This window comes from Chelonoidis abingdonii, chromosome 17 (assembly GCF_003597395.2).
Source record: "Chelonoidis abingdonii isolate Lonesome George chromosome 17, CheloAbing_2.0, whole genome shotgun sequence".
NCBI lineage: Eukaryota > Metazoa > Chordata > Testudines > Testudinidae > Chelonoidis > Chelonoidis abingdonii.
This window is the reverse complement of record NC_133785.1, coordinates 40,637,215-40,650,302: the sequence shown is the minus strand read 5'-3', so window position 1 is coordinate 40,650,302 and position 13,088 is coordinate 40,637,215. Positions and strand designations below refer to the sequence as shown.

The window sequence follows — 13,088 nt, the reverse complement described above, 5'->3', positions numbered from 1 at the left end:
TAATTTCATTTGGTGACCCCTAGTTCTTGTATTATGGGAATAAGTAAATAACTTTTCCTTATCCACTTTCTCCACATCACTCATGACTTGGGTGGCTGTGTCTGGATGTGGCACAGTTGGCAGAGGGGCGGCTGGAGGCCGGGTACCAGGCGGCACAGGAGCTGGTGCAGAGCCAGGCACGTTCCGCGCTGCAGGCCAGGCACCGGGCGGAGCGGCTGCGTGATGAGACCAAGGCTCTCCTGCAGGATGCTCAGGGCAAACTGCAGCGCCTGACAGGTGAGGAGTGAGGCAGGGGCACTGCCCATGCCAGGGGGCCAGTGGGGCAGGGCTCACTCCGCATTGTGTCTCCCCAGCGCTGGAGGGGTCGTACCAGGAGAATGAGCGGGTGCTGGAGGAGAAGGCGGCCCAGCTAGACAGGCTGGAGGCCAAGGTGAAGGGCATCGTGGGTGCCATCAACCAGCAGATCCAGATCTACAACACCTGCCAGTGACCCGAAGTGCCCACTGGCCTGTCACCCCCATCCCCATGCCCAGCCCCCTCTCCATGTCTGCCAGGGCCTGGGCTCCCCTGCATGGCTCCAGCCCCCTGGGAGAGCCCTGCCCTCTCGGCACGTCCTGGACCCCTGTCCTGGGCTGGCACGGTGCCCCTTCCGCAACCCAGGGGTCTGCGCTGCCTCCGGCTGGGGGCACCAGGACCCTGGCCCAGCGCTAGCCTTGGGGGCTGACGGGAACTTGTACCCGCCACAGCAGGCAGGGCACAGGGGCCACGAGACAAGGTCTTGCATCCTGTGGCATTTTACCCTAGCACATGGCGGGGGCAGCTTGCGTGTGAATAAAGCCCTCGCCTGGACTCACTGCCTCTCCTTGTGGTTCATGGGCTGGTGACAGATGGTGCAGGACTGCCGTGCCGCTGGGTCCCAGGCATATGCTTCCCTGGCACACACTGCCCACCCTGCCCCCACCTGCTCTCATGCAAACCAGGGCAGCCGCAGACTGCGTCCTCCATCACTGCTCCAGGCTGCTCAGAGCTGGAGCTGGGCCTGGCCTGGGCATGTGTGAGGGGAGGGAACATGGTGGGTTGGAAGCAGAGCTGCCAGCTGTGCACCCACCCAGCAGGGTGGGGGGAGCTGCATGGCTGTGAGGGGAAGGGCAGCCCATATGCCCCAGCTCCTCTGTGCCCTCTAGATCCTCTCACAGAATCATAGACTATCAGGGTTGCAAGGGACCTCAGGAGGTGTCTACTCCAACCCCCTGCTCAGAGCAGGACCAACCCCAACTAAATCATCCCAGCCAGGGCTTTGTCAAGCCAGGCCTTAAAAACCTCCAAGGATGGAGATTCCACCACCTTCCTAGGGAACCCATTCCAGTGCTTCACCACCCTCCTAGTGAAAAAGTGTTTCCTAATATCCAACCTAAACCCCCCCCAGTGCAACTTGAGACCATTACTCCTTGTTCTGTCACCTGCTACCACAGAGAAAGCTGAGCTCCATCCTCTTTGAACCCCTTCCAGGTAGTTGAAAGCAGCTATCAAATCCCTCTCATTCTTCTCTTCTGCAGACTAAACAATCCCAGTTCCCTCAGCCTCTCCTCAGAAGTCATGTGCTCCAGCCCCTAACATTTTTCCACATCCTCTTGTAGTGTGGGGCCCAAAACTGGACAAAGTATCCAGATGAGGCTCACCAATGCCAAATAGAGGGGAATGATCACATCCCTCGATCTCTTGGCAATGCCCCTACTCATACAGCCCAAAATGCCCTAGCCTTCTTGGCAACAAGGGCACACTGTCGACTGATATCCAGCTTCTCGTCCCCTGTAACCCCAGGTCCTTTTCTGCAGAACTGCTGCCTAGCCACTCCGTCTAGTCTGTAGCAGTGCATGGGATTCTTCCGTCCTAAGTGCAGGACTCCGCACTTGTCCTTGTTGCACCTCTGAGATTTTTCCCAATCCTCTAATTTGTCTAGGACACTCTGGACCCTATCCTACCTCCCAGGTATCTACCTCTCCCTCAGTTTAGTGTCGTCTGCAAACTTGCTGAGGGTGCAGTCAGCGCCATCCTCCCAGATCATTAATGAAGATATTGAACAAACCAGCCCCAGGACCGACCCTTGGGACACTCCACTTGAAACCAGCTGCCAACTAGACATGGAGCCGTTGATCACTGCCCATTGAGCCTGCCGATCTAGCCAGCTTCTATCCGCATAGCACATCCCTCTGACCAACCCCCCGAAGGCCAAGATACTCCTGTGTGGCCCTGTGCCCACGAACAGCCCTATATATAGACACGCAGCTCATCTAGCCTCACGGGTGGACGGCGCAGGCCAGAGAGTCTCACCCATCCCTTCTGGGCATAGACCACAGCCTCTGCTGAGTCACTGATGTCCAACACTGCCACTAGTTCAAAACAGCCAGTGCCCCATGCTCCAGGCTGCAGGGGAAGGCTAAACTCCCCCAGGGAAAATTCCTTCCTGACCCCAGATCTGGTGATTGGTTAGACCAGAGGTGGGCAAACTACGGCCCGTAGGCTACATGCGGCCCACAGGATCCTCCTACCTAGGCCCCGAGCTCCTGCTCAGGAGCAACATTCTGCGCAGTGGGCTGGGAGCTCCTGGGGCAGCACAGCTGCTGACCCGCCCTGACCCGTGCTCAGTGTGTGTGGGTGGTGTGGCGTGGCTGGATCCAGCTGAGCAGCACGACTATAGCGCTGCCAGCCACCAGTGCCCAGTAACCATGGTAAAGGGGCAGAAAGCGGGGCATTTATAGAGGGCAGGGGAGTTGGGGTGGTGAGGGAAGGGGGTGTGGGGAGGTTGGGGGAAATGGGTTGAATGGGAGCAGGGTGTCACGGAGTCCCCGGCCGATGCCTGGAACTGCTCCCCACTAAGCCAGCCAGGACTTTGGGGGCCTCCTCTCCCTTGGAGCAGACTTGTTCAGGGCAAGAAGCTCACACGTCTTCACCTCCTGGGTCTCTCCTGGAGCATTCAGCATCCTCTGCCCTCCGTGCGCTTCCCACAGCGAGCCCACCCAGGCGGGTCTAGGAAGCCACAGGTTCTGCACCCCACTTTGCAGTCAGATGTGACTCTCAGCCAGCCAGTAACACAGAGGTTATTCAATGACGGGAACAGGGTCTAAAACAGAGCTTGTAGATACAGCGAACCAGACCCCTCGGCCGCGTCCATTCTGGGGGCAGTGAGCCAGACCCCTAGGTCTGCCCTTCACTCCTAGTCCCAACAGCTCGCCAACAACCCCCTCCAGCCCTCCTCTCTGCTCAGCCCTTTCCCGGCCAGGAGGTCACCTGATCCTTTGTCTCCAACACCTTCAGTTGGCACCTTTAGAGAGGAGCCCTCAGGCCATCAGTTGCTAGGAGACAGAGTGCCAGGCATTTAGGTGCACTGGCCCTTTGCTCTGCAGCAATCACACACCCTTATCCCACCACCTAGATACTTAAGAACTGCCTAGGGGACACTGAGGCACCAACACAGTGTTCAGAGCAAACATTAAGAACAGTCCCAGTTCGACACAGGGGTTCCGGGAGCCATCAGGGAATGGGGGGGTTGGATGGGGGAGGAGTCCAGGGGGGCAGATAGGAGGTGGGGGCTGGCCCGTGACCCCCTCCCCTAACCAGCTCTCCATACAATTTATGAAACCTGATGTGGCCCTCAGGCCAAAAAGTTTGCCCGCCCTTGGGTTAGACCCTGAGCACATGGGCAAGACCCGGCAGCCAGACACCCGGGAGGGAAGTCTTGGCAGTGACTTGGAGCCCTTCCCAGCTAGTGTCCCATCTCCGGCTGTCGGGATCATGCTGCTGGCAGTCCCAGATTGGCTCCTTGCCATGGGAGGCAGCCCCATCACACCATCCCCTCAAAAATGGATCAAGCTCAGGCATGAAGCCAGTTAGGTTTTCTGCCCCCTCTGCACCATTTGGGGGGCTGCTCCAGAACCTCACTCCGATGGTGTCACAGAGTGTGGGAGAGTCCAGCCCTGCACCCCCGACTTCCTGCGATTCACGGGGACTCTCAGCCAGCGGGTAACGCAGGTTAATCAGATGACAGGAACATAGTCCCCAACAGAACTTGTAGGGCCAGAGAACAGGCCCCCTCAGCCATGTTCCTCTTTGGGGGTGGAGAGCCTAGATCCCAGTTCTGGGCCTCCCCGTTTCCCCAGCCAGCCTCAAACTGAAACTCTCCAGCCCCTTCTCTGGCCTTTGTCTCTATCCTGGGCCAGGAGGCCCCTGATCTCTTTGCTATCCAGCACCTTCAGTTGGCACCTTGCGGGGAGGGGCCCAGGCCACCAGTTGCCAGGAGACAGGGTGTCGGCCATTCTCTGTGCAGACACCATCACACTGGCCCTCTAGGGCTCTGCCACAATCACACACCCTGATCCCACCACCTAGATCCTTAAGAAAGGCATAGGGGAAACTGAGGCACCCACACAGTATTCAGAGAAAACATTAAGAACATTCCCACTTCATCACAGATGGCTAGAAACCCTCTCCTAATTTCCAGCCGAGACTTTCACGTAACTGAAATAACTCCTCTCCCTGCCTGGTGTTACCCCTTGGCCAGATTTATAGCCAGCAATCAGCTCTCCCCTCGCCTGCGTTTAGCCAGGCTAAGCAAGCCAAGCTCTGAGTCTCCGCTCACGAGGCAGGTTCTCCATGCTGGTGTCATGCCGGTGGGTTCGTTCTGAGCCCAGGGAAGTCATCTAAAAGATGCACCCACCGCCCTGCCTGCTGCATTGCCACGCACGCCTCCCGCTCTGAGGGCTTGGCGAAGGGCTGAGAACCCTTCCCCATCCCACAGCTACTGAGGCTGCTCGGGGATGGACACACACACACGCGCGCTCTCTCTCTCCGTTTCCAAGTCGTGTCCCTGGCTGGCAGCAATTGCCCCTGCTTCCTCAGCTGGCAGAGACCTGCCCCAGGGGCTAGTATCACATTTGCCAAACCCACTGTCAGTGGTTAACCCTCCGCTCCAGTACTTGGGGTCAGGCCCTGGTTAACCACTCTGGTTCCCTGGGGGAGTCGCATTAGCACATTCACTGCTCAGCTTTGGGAGGGGGGCAGTGGTGACCCCTTGGCCCTTGACTGGGTTCATCTCCCCTGACTTTGGGGCTTGGCACCAAACACTGAGGGAGGGGGTCTGAGCTGGAAACTGTTTAAAACAGCAGCCGGCAGGCCCCAGTACAGCATGGCCTGGGCTGTGGGGACTGCCAGGGCCATGTCTTGCCGGCAGGAAATGAGCGGGGGTGGTGACATGGGCTCCCACTCTGGGACCACCCAGCCTCCACCTCCCCCCAGTACGTCCTGCTGCCTGCCAGGCCCTGTGTTCCAGTGGCTGGCGCTTGGGCTGTGGGCACAGGGCAGGGAGCAGCATGCCTGGCCCAGACCAGCTGGGCTGCTGCAAGGCCCCAGGAATTCTTGTGCTGCCCGCTGTCCTTGGGCTCCAGGGCACAACCCCAGATGCCCCGTAGACATCTTTTGCACCTCTCTCTGCAGCCTCAGGCAGTGGCTGCGGTAGCTGAGTGGGGATGGCCCATGGGGTGGTTCTGGGTTCGTGGGTCACGGAGTCACAGGCTGTGTGCATTGCCTGGGCCTTCAACCAGCCTCCCTGCAGCATGCTGGCCCCTCCAGCCCCACGCTTCCATGAGGCCAGGCCCCATAGCCCTGCCAACACCTGGACAGAGCCTGCCGGTGCTGGCCCTCCCATGACTCCCGCCAGCGTGTCTCACCGCCATCAGCCTGCCGCACAGGGCTTTCCCCTGGGCTGTGGCAAGGAGAAGCTGCAGGGGCAGGGCCAGGAGCATCCAGTCAGTCACCTGCAATCACCCTAAGGCAAGCCCAGGCCCAAGCTGCCCAGCGCCCCACGTCCTCTCGGTCTCTGTGGGGTCCTGCTCTATCCCTGCAGTGAGGCTGGCACTGGCTGGGCCTGTGCCCTCTGTGCCCTCCAGGGCACTGGCTGGCCCAGTCGTGCAGCAGTGACATCCCAGCCGGCCGGGCCTCCACATTCTCCACTGGCGCAGATTCCAGCCACAGCCAGGTGCCAGCCCCGGGACACGCAGCGTGGAGCGGGACAGAGTGCCCAGGGAACCCCCCGCGCTACAGCCTGAGCACCCCGCGCTGGAGAGCCACACGTCCCAGCTGGGGACCCGCCAGGGGAGGCAGGGTGCTGCGGGGGCAGGGCAGGCTCCCGGGGTGTCGGAGCGAGAGCAGCGGGTCTCCCCTGGCGCTGGCCAGCGCAAAGGAGCCACCCTCTGGGCACAGCTCCCCCGGCCCCTCCCGCTCGGAGCCGCCCCCCGGGGTGTCGGAGCGAGAGCAGCGGGTCTCCCCTGGCGCTGGCCAGCGCAAAGGAGCCACCCTCTCGGCCCAGCTCCCCCGGCCCCTCCCGCTCGGAGCCGCCCCCCGGGCACTGGCCCCCCGTGATGATGTCACAGGAACACTATTATGATGGCGTCACTTCCGGGGCTGGCCCCGTCGTCATGTCGCCGCGCTCCTCGTCACGTGGAACCCGGACCCGGTTTCCGGAAGTGCGTCACGGGCTCGGGCCTGTCTCCTGCTGAGTCCGGGCGCGCGGAACTTCGGCTCGAAACAAAACAACCCGCGGAGCCGCCGGGCGGGGGGTGAGAGCGGAGGGGGGGCAGCTCTCCGGGGGGTGAGAGCGGGGGGGAGTGCCTGGGGGGCAGCTCTCCGGGGGGGAGAGCGGGGGGGGCAGTGCTGGGGGCAGCTCTCCGGGGGGGAAAGCGGGGGGGCAGTGCTGGGGGGGCAGCTCTCCGGGGGGAGAGCGGGGGGCATGCTGGGGGCAGCTCTCCGTGGATCGGGGGCAGTGCGGGGCACTCTCCGTTGGATGCGGGGGGGTGTGCGGGGGGCAGCTCACGTTGGATGCGGGGGGTGTGCTGAGGGGGAGCTCTCCGTTGATGCGGGGGGCAGTGCTGGGGGGCAGCTTCCACGGCGGGGGGGCAGTGCTGGGGCAGCTTCCGTTGGATGAACGGGGGAGCGCTCTCTGGGGGCAGTGCTGGGGAGCTGCCCCAGGGGGTTGTGTTGCCCCCAAGGGTTCCCCTCCCCACCCCCTGCCACTGCTCCTGTCTCTGGCCCTGGCAGCCGCTGCACTGGGCTCTGTCTCGCGCACGGGGCAGTGGGGGCCAGGTGGGTCCGAGGGCGGGGGCAGCTGCCGCCCCTTGCTGCTTGCTCCATCTCGGAGCCTGTTCTGCGTCTGGACCCAAGCCCTCGCAGCAGTGAGACTGGGGCGCAGGTGGCCTGGGCTGCGCTTGTCGCCTGGAGCTTGTCCCTGCGCTCGCCTGTCAGTGGCTTTGCCCGCAGTCTCGGACGTGGCTGGCAAGGAGCACGGGAGGGGGTGGTGCGGACACCCCAAAGTGCTTGTGGCTGTGCCCTGAACGGGGAGCTGTCTTGCCTCTGGTTGTACCGATAGTGCCAGGCTTGAAGCCCCGAGGAAAGCAGGAGTCAGACGCGAGAGCCTTGGGGACATTTCCGAGCCATCTCTGCAGCAGTGCATGAAGCAGGACGCAGAGGGAAACGTCCTGGCTCTAATCAAAAGAGGGAGAAGCCAGGAGTCAGTGGAGAGAAGATAGTGTGAAAACAATTAGGAAGCGGAGAGGAAGCTCTCGGAAGGGGCAGGAGGTGGGGACTGCAGCTGCCAGACCACGGCATGGTGGCTGGCTGATCCCAGGGGGGAGGAGTGCAAGGACTGGGAGTACAAAGTGCGTTAGGTCAGAGCAGTCAGGCTAGAATGGCTCCTGTAACAGGACAGCCCCATGTGTGGGGCTGAACAAGTCCGAAGCATTGGGGGGCCTGGAAGGGCCTCAGTTGGAGAGTTCTGTCAGCTGAAGAGCAAGCGCTGCGCAGCTCCTGGCCTGTTCCCCAAGGTGTGTGGTGCCTTCTGTATCCTGGGGAGCCCATGTCCACAGGCGGGGCATGGCGTTCTGGTGGCGGAATCAGAGAATCCTCCCTTTCCATGGTGCTCCCACAGCTCATTCTCCAGGGCATTCTTGGATCCAGCTTGAAGGAACTTGGATGTGGGGCTTTCAGCTACTGCCAGTCTGATCTTCCTATCTCTAGGTGTGTCTAAGGCACTTATCCCTACCGCCCATCAGTGCCAGCGTACAGAAATGGAGCAGAGGGCCTGGCGTCGCACCAGGACAAGTCTGAAAAGGATCCTAGAAGCTAGGAGTTAGGCCCGGGCTCTCTGGGGCAGACCAGGCCCAAAGGTGCATGTTCCATTGTCCAGGCAGACAGCGAAGTGGCCACGCTGAGCAAGTATGAGAGGCAGGCAAGGAGCAGGGTGTGACGCCGCCCTGCTCCAGAGAGCGGACCAGGCATAACTCCCTGTAGGGCTGCATGCACACTCGGCTCCCGGGCAGCGCCCTGACTGAAGGACTGGCTTGGTGACTTATGTGCCATTGAAATGAATACAGAATAAAGTGCCAAACCCGCTGCATTGCTTAGACAAATTCTGGGGGTGCAAGTGCCCGTCCTCATGTGGGGATAAGGGCTTCACTGGGCTGTCCTGTCTCATCCCTCGTGAGCTGCCGGGGAATGCTCCAGGCGGGGGTAACCATCTGCCCTGCAGGAGGGAATGCACTGACTGGCCAATTGGCTGGACCCAGTCCTCCTCCTCCTGGATTTTTCACATGCAGGCCTTGGCCATGCGAGGAAAACTGCCAAAAACCACCGCTGAGCCCAGTGCTAGTGCTGTAGTGTACATGGACCTTGTTCAGATGGCCAGCTGCCGTGGGGTTGCAGCAGCGACCAGAGCCTGTCTTGAGCGGGACTCCCAGCGTCGCTACCTGCTGGGACCATGGCAAGCTCCCTCTCAGGCAGCCAGGTTAGAGTGTTAAAGTGACCTGTGCGGGCACTGCCTGGAGGCAGTCTCTTCTGGCTGGGAGTGACTTGGGCATGGACCTAGCAGGTGCACCTCACTCCGCTGCCTCTCCACCATTAGCTGCCATGCCCAGTTCTGCATTCCCTTCCTCTTCCTGGGTCAAGGCTTCGGCCTAAGTGTGACCTGCCTCTGCCGTGGCCTGCTCCTGGGCAGCGGGGAGGGGGGGGGTAGGACTCCGCACTGGCTGTTCCTTGGGCTTGCTGGAGGTTTGATTACTGGTGCTCCAGCTTCATGCAGTGTGACAATCTGGGCCTGTCCTGGGTCGAGCCTGGGAGGAGCGCCGTTGGCAAAGTGTGGAGGTGTCACATGGAGTCGCACTTGTGGCTAGGCATGTCTAGAGCACAAGTGCCCTGGTCACTAGCCACGCAGCAGGAAGCCTGCAGCCTTTCGTATTTACCACAAGATTGGGCTCCCTCTCAGGGCTGTGTCCGGTGTGTGTAACTGGCCTGGCAGGCGTGTGTGCGCCAGGAGTGACCAGCAGCTCACTGCCCCACTGGGTGGCAGCTGTGTTCTCATGGGCTGCTCCCCCGCACCCCTGGGCCACTGGAGCCAACCTGCTGCAGGTCTACTGCTCCCCACAGCCTGTCCCTGGAGTGGGCCTGTGCTCAGTGCTGGAGAGTGAAAGTGAAACCAGGGTCTGGCAGCCAGAGCCGGAGAGCCAGGGTGACCTCAGCCAAGTACACATCGTGGCAGGGAGTCTCCACCGGGAGCAGGCTGCATACGCTGCCCAGAGGACACCTCACTGCCTTTCCTGGCCAAGGTGTTCATCACCACACCAGTCGCTGCTCGCTGCCGTAACGGAGCAGGGTGTGCCTGGGGTGGGCAGACTCTCTGTGCGTGGGCTGCAGAAGGGGTGAAGGGGACTGGCTCTTGCTGGAGCGAGCGGCTTCCATCGTCCAGGAGCAGACAATTCCTTCCTTCCTTCGCTCTTTTCAGGCATCAACCCCCAGTACTCGTGCATCCAGTTTGCTTAAATGGCCACTCCTGAAACTGCTCTCGCTGCCGCATGGCCATTGCCAGGCAGCCCCGCTAAGCCCCGTAGGAGTTCTGAGATAACATCCTGTTGCTCACACCCCTCACCTCCGGAGACAACTTAGCGCCTAGCCAGCACTCTGGCAGGCTTCTCTGGGGTCACTGTTCCATGAGGGGCCAGGCTGCGTTACGTCTGCTCCCCAGGCTTTACGGACTTTGCACGCCCGTGCAGGCAGGTCCTGCTAGCTCTCTCAGGAGCACCGACAGGCCCACGTTCTCTGGCATCAAGCAGCTGGGCTAAACTTTGTTCTCGGGTCTGAAGAGCATGGAGTATTTTGTACATCCAAGCCCTGGGTGAGGCCAAGCCATCCTCTGGCCAGCCTGCTTGGATTGGACAGGCAGGCATCACCGCTGCTTTCGCTGCCTGTTAGCTTGGTTGGGTTCTGTCTGGATCACTTTGCCAGCCCAGGCAGCCTGCCACTTTGGGGAAGATAGAATCCCCCGCTGTTGTTGGGTTTTCACCAGCTCGTACGATTGGTGCCCCTAGGCTAGGGTGGGTAAGTCGGCAGGAGGTCCTGCTCTCCATTGCTAGTGATGCCCTGAGAGCCTAGCCTGGAATGCGACATTTCAGCACTCTGAGTCAGCTGGAAAGTCAACTCTTGGGTCCTTGGAGCCAGGTAGGGCCTCTGGCTGTGCTGAGGGACGCCGGCGCTCCGGCACGCTGCTCTGGGAAGTACCCTGGCATCCTTTAGGCCTGGCTTGGCTTTAAGGTCACAAGGCCTCTGTCATGAGCCTGACTCAGAACCTGCTCCCCATGTCCTTCTGCGGCCAGCCCCACTGCCAGGTCCACTCACGTGTGCGCTCTTGTCTCCCTAGGTACTTGTTCCTTGCCAGAGAGTTTGCCCACAAAGAGTCGCCAAGATAGCTGGCGCAGGAAGAAAGCGTCGAACCCCTGACCCAGATCCCATCACTGACCCCGGTGGGCCGTTGTCTCCTCCAAACGGCTGAAAATGTCCAGCAGCACCAGTGCCCCAGGCCAGAGGCGAGCATCCCGTGGGCTGGAGGATGCAACCAACAAGAAGAGGCAGAAGGACCGAGCAAACCAGGAGAGCAAGGAAGAGCGAGAGACCCCCTGGCAGTGACCCTAAGAAGGTAGGGCCCAAGGTGCAAGCTGTCCACTGCTCACCTCTCCGCTCTCCCTGCAGCCGTCTGTGTAGGATAAGCAAATTCAACTAAGCGCTTCCACTCGCCATGTAACATGCTCCTTGGGCACAAGTCTCTGAATCATAATCTGCTTTGCCAGCTGCTGCTTGGCACCATGTGTAAGCACAGCTCAACCTGGCTCATACACCACACGAGGCTTGGAGCTGGGCCTTGCCTTGTAGCAGAAGATCCCCTAGGACTGGCCTTCGGAAGGCGAGCTGCTTACCTGCTTGGGCTGCGTAGGAAGCTGGATTGGAGCCTGGTGCGGCTGGTTCTGCACAGGCTCTGCAGCATGACACTTACTGCCCCTCACTTGCAGTGGAGTATTGCTATGGGATCCAGGCAGGTGAGGCCAGGCGCTCTGCTGGGGTGTCTAAGAACGCTGGGCTGGCCGTGCTGGTCAGGCCTGGGGCCTGTCTAGCCCTGGATCGCCCACGCTGACCCTGCACCCCTAGTGCAGCGTGCACACGCTATGGGGTAGGGGGTGACTGAAAGCGGACTTTGCTCTCTGGAATAGCTCCCTGTGTAGACAAGCCCTACGGCTGCACAAATGTCCAAAAATCTGCAGCTGCGCAGAGTGCAGGCCCACTGGCTTCCCTGCAGGGTGCACACTGACATGGCACTTCAGTTTTGGGCCTGGTGAATTATGGTCCGTGATTTATCTATGTGCGGGTGTGGCAGCTTTCCCCGCGGCGCCCGCGGTGCAGCCGTGCTGGGATTCGCACTGGAGGAGCACAGTAATATCACTGGGATAACCTTTCATGCCAAAGCCCCGTGGGACCTGAGGCGGCAGGGAGATCTGCCTCATGGGAATCCTGGCCTTCCTGCCTCGTAGGGAGAAGGAAGCTGCAATGTCACCTCCTCCTTTCCCCGGGTTGCCTAGAGTTGTGCTGGCAGCTGTGCGTGCTGTCCCGCAGGAAGTGCTGGCAGGGAACCGGCGTGACTCGCAGGTGCTGGGCACGGACGGGCTGCGGAATTGGGAATAAATGCCTTGCTGGGTGTTCTTGTGGCCTAGCGAGGTAGCTGCAGGCTGCCAGAATGCAATGCTGGCACCGTGCCGCCGATCGTGGCTTTATTTTTTTTTTTTTTTTTTTTTTGATGCGGGGGGGCAGTGCTGGGGGGGCAGCTCTCCACTGGATGCGGGGGGGCAGTGCTGGGGGGGCAGCTCTCCGTTGGATGCAAGGGGGGGAGCAGCTCTCTGGGGGGGCAGTGCTGGGGGGAGCTGCCCCAGGGGGGTTGTGTTGCCCCCCAAGGGTTCCCCTCCCCACCCCTGGCACTGCTCCTGTCTCTGGGCCCTGGCAGCCGCTGCACTGGGCTCTGTTCCTGCGCACGGGGCAGTGGGGGCCAGGTGGGTCCGACGGGCGGGGGCAGCTGCCGCCCCTTTGCTGCTTTGCTCCATCTCGGAGCCTGTTCTGCGTCTGGACCCAAGGCCCCTGCGCAGCCAGTGAGACTGGGGGCAGGTGGCCTGGGCTGCGCTTGTCGCCTGGAGCCTTGGTCCCTGCGCTCGCCTGTCAGTGGCTTTGCCCGCAGTCCGGACGTGGCTGGCAAGGAGCACGGGAGGGGGTGGTGCGGACACCCCAACAGTGCTTGTGGCTGTGCCCTGACGGGGAGCTGTCTGTTCCTCTGGTTGTACCGATAGTGCCAGTGCTTGAAGCCCCGAGGAAAGCAGGAGTCAGACGCGAGAGCCCTTGGGGACATTTCCGAGCCATCTCTGCAGCAGTGCATGAAGCAGGACGCAGAGGGAAACGTCCTTGGCTCTAATCAAAAGAGGGAGAAGCCAGGAGTCAGTGGAGAGAAGATAGTGTGAAAACAATTAGGAAGCGGAGGAGGAGCCTTCTCGGAAGGGGCAGGAGGTGGGGACTGCAGCTGCCAGACCACGGCATGGTGGGCTGGCTGATCCCAGGTGGGGAGGGAGTGCAAGGACTGGGGAGTACAAAGTGCGTTAGGTCAGAGCAGTCAGGCTAGAATGGCTCCTGTAACAGGACAGCCCCATGTGTGGGGCTGAACAAGTCCGAAGCATTGGGGG

At 61.1% G+C, this 13,088-nt stretch overlaps 2 protein-coding genes across 2 annotated transcripts in view; both read left to right on the top strand.

The window, feature by feature from the left end:
- Positions 1 to 529, top strand: part of LAMB2 (laminin subunit beta 2) — a 133,804-nt gene extending 133,275 nt beyond the window's left edge. Inside the window, 2 exon segments of the mRNA XM_075073333.1 lie at positions 117 to 276; positions 354 to 529. Coding sequence (XP_074929434.1) covers positions 117 to 276; positions 354 to 490 — 297 coding nt within the window. The 3' untranslated portion in view covers positions 491 to 529.
- Positions 530 to 6,520: 5,991 nt separating this feature from the next.
- USP19 (ubiquitin specific peptidase 19) overlaps positions 6,521 to 13,088 on the top strand; it is a 32,146-nt gene continuing 25,578 nt past the window's right edge. The window contains 1 exon segment of the mRNA XM_075073329.1: positions 6,521 to 6,611. The gene's annotated coding sequence lies outside the window, so the exon portion shown is untranslated.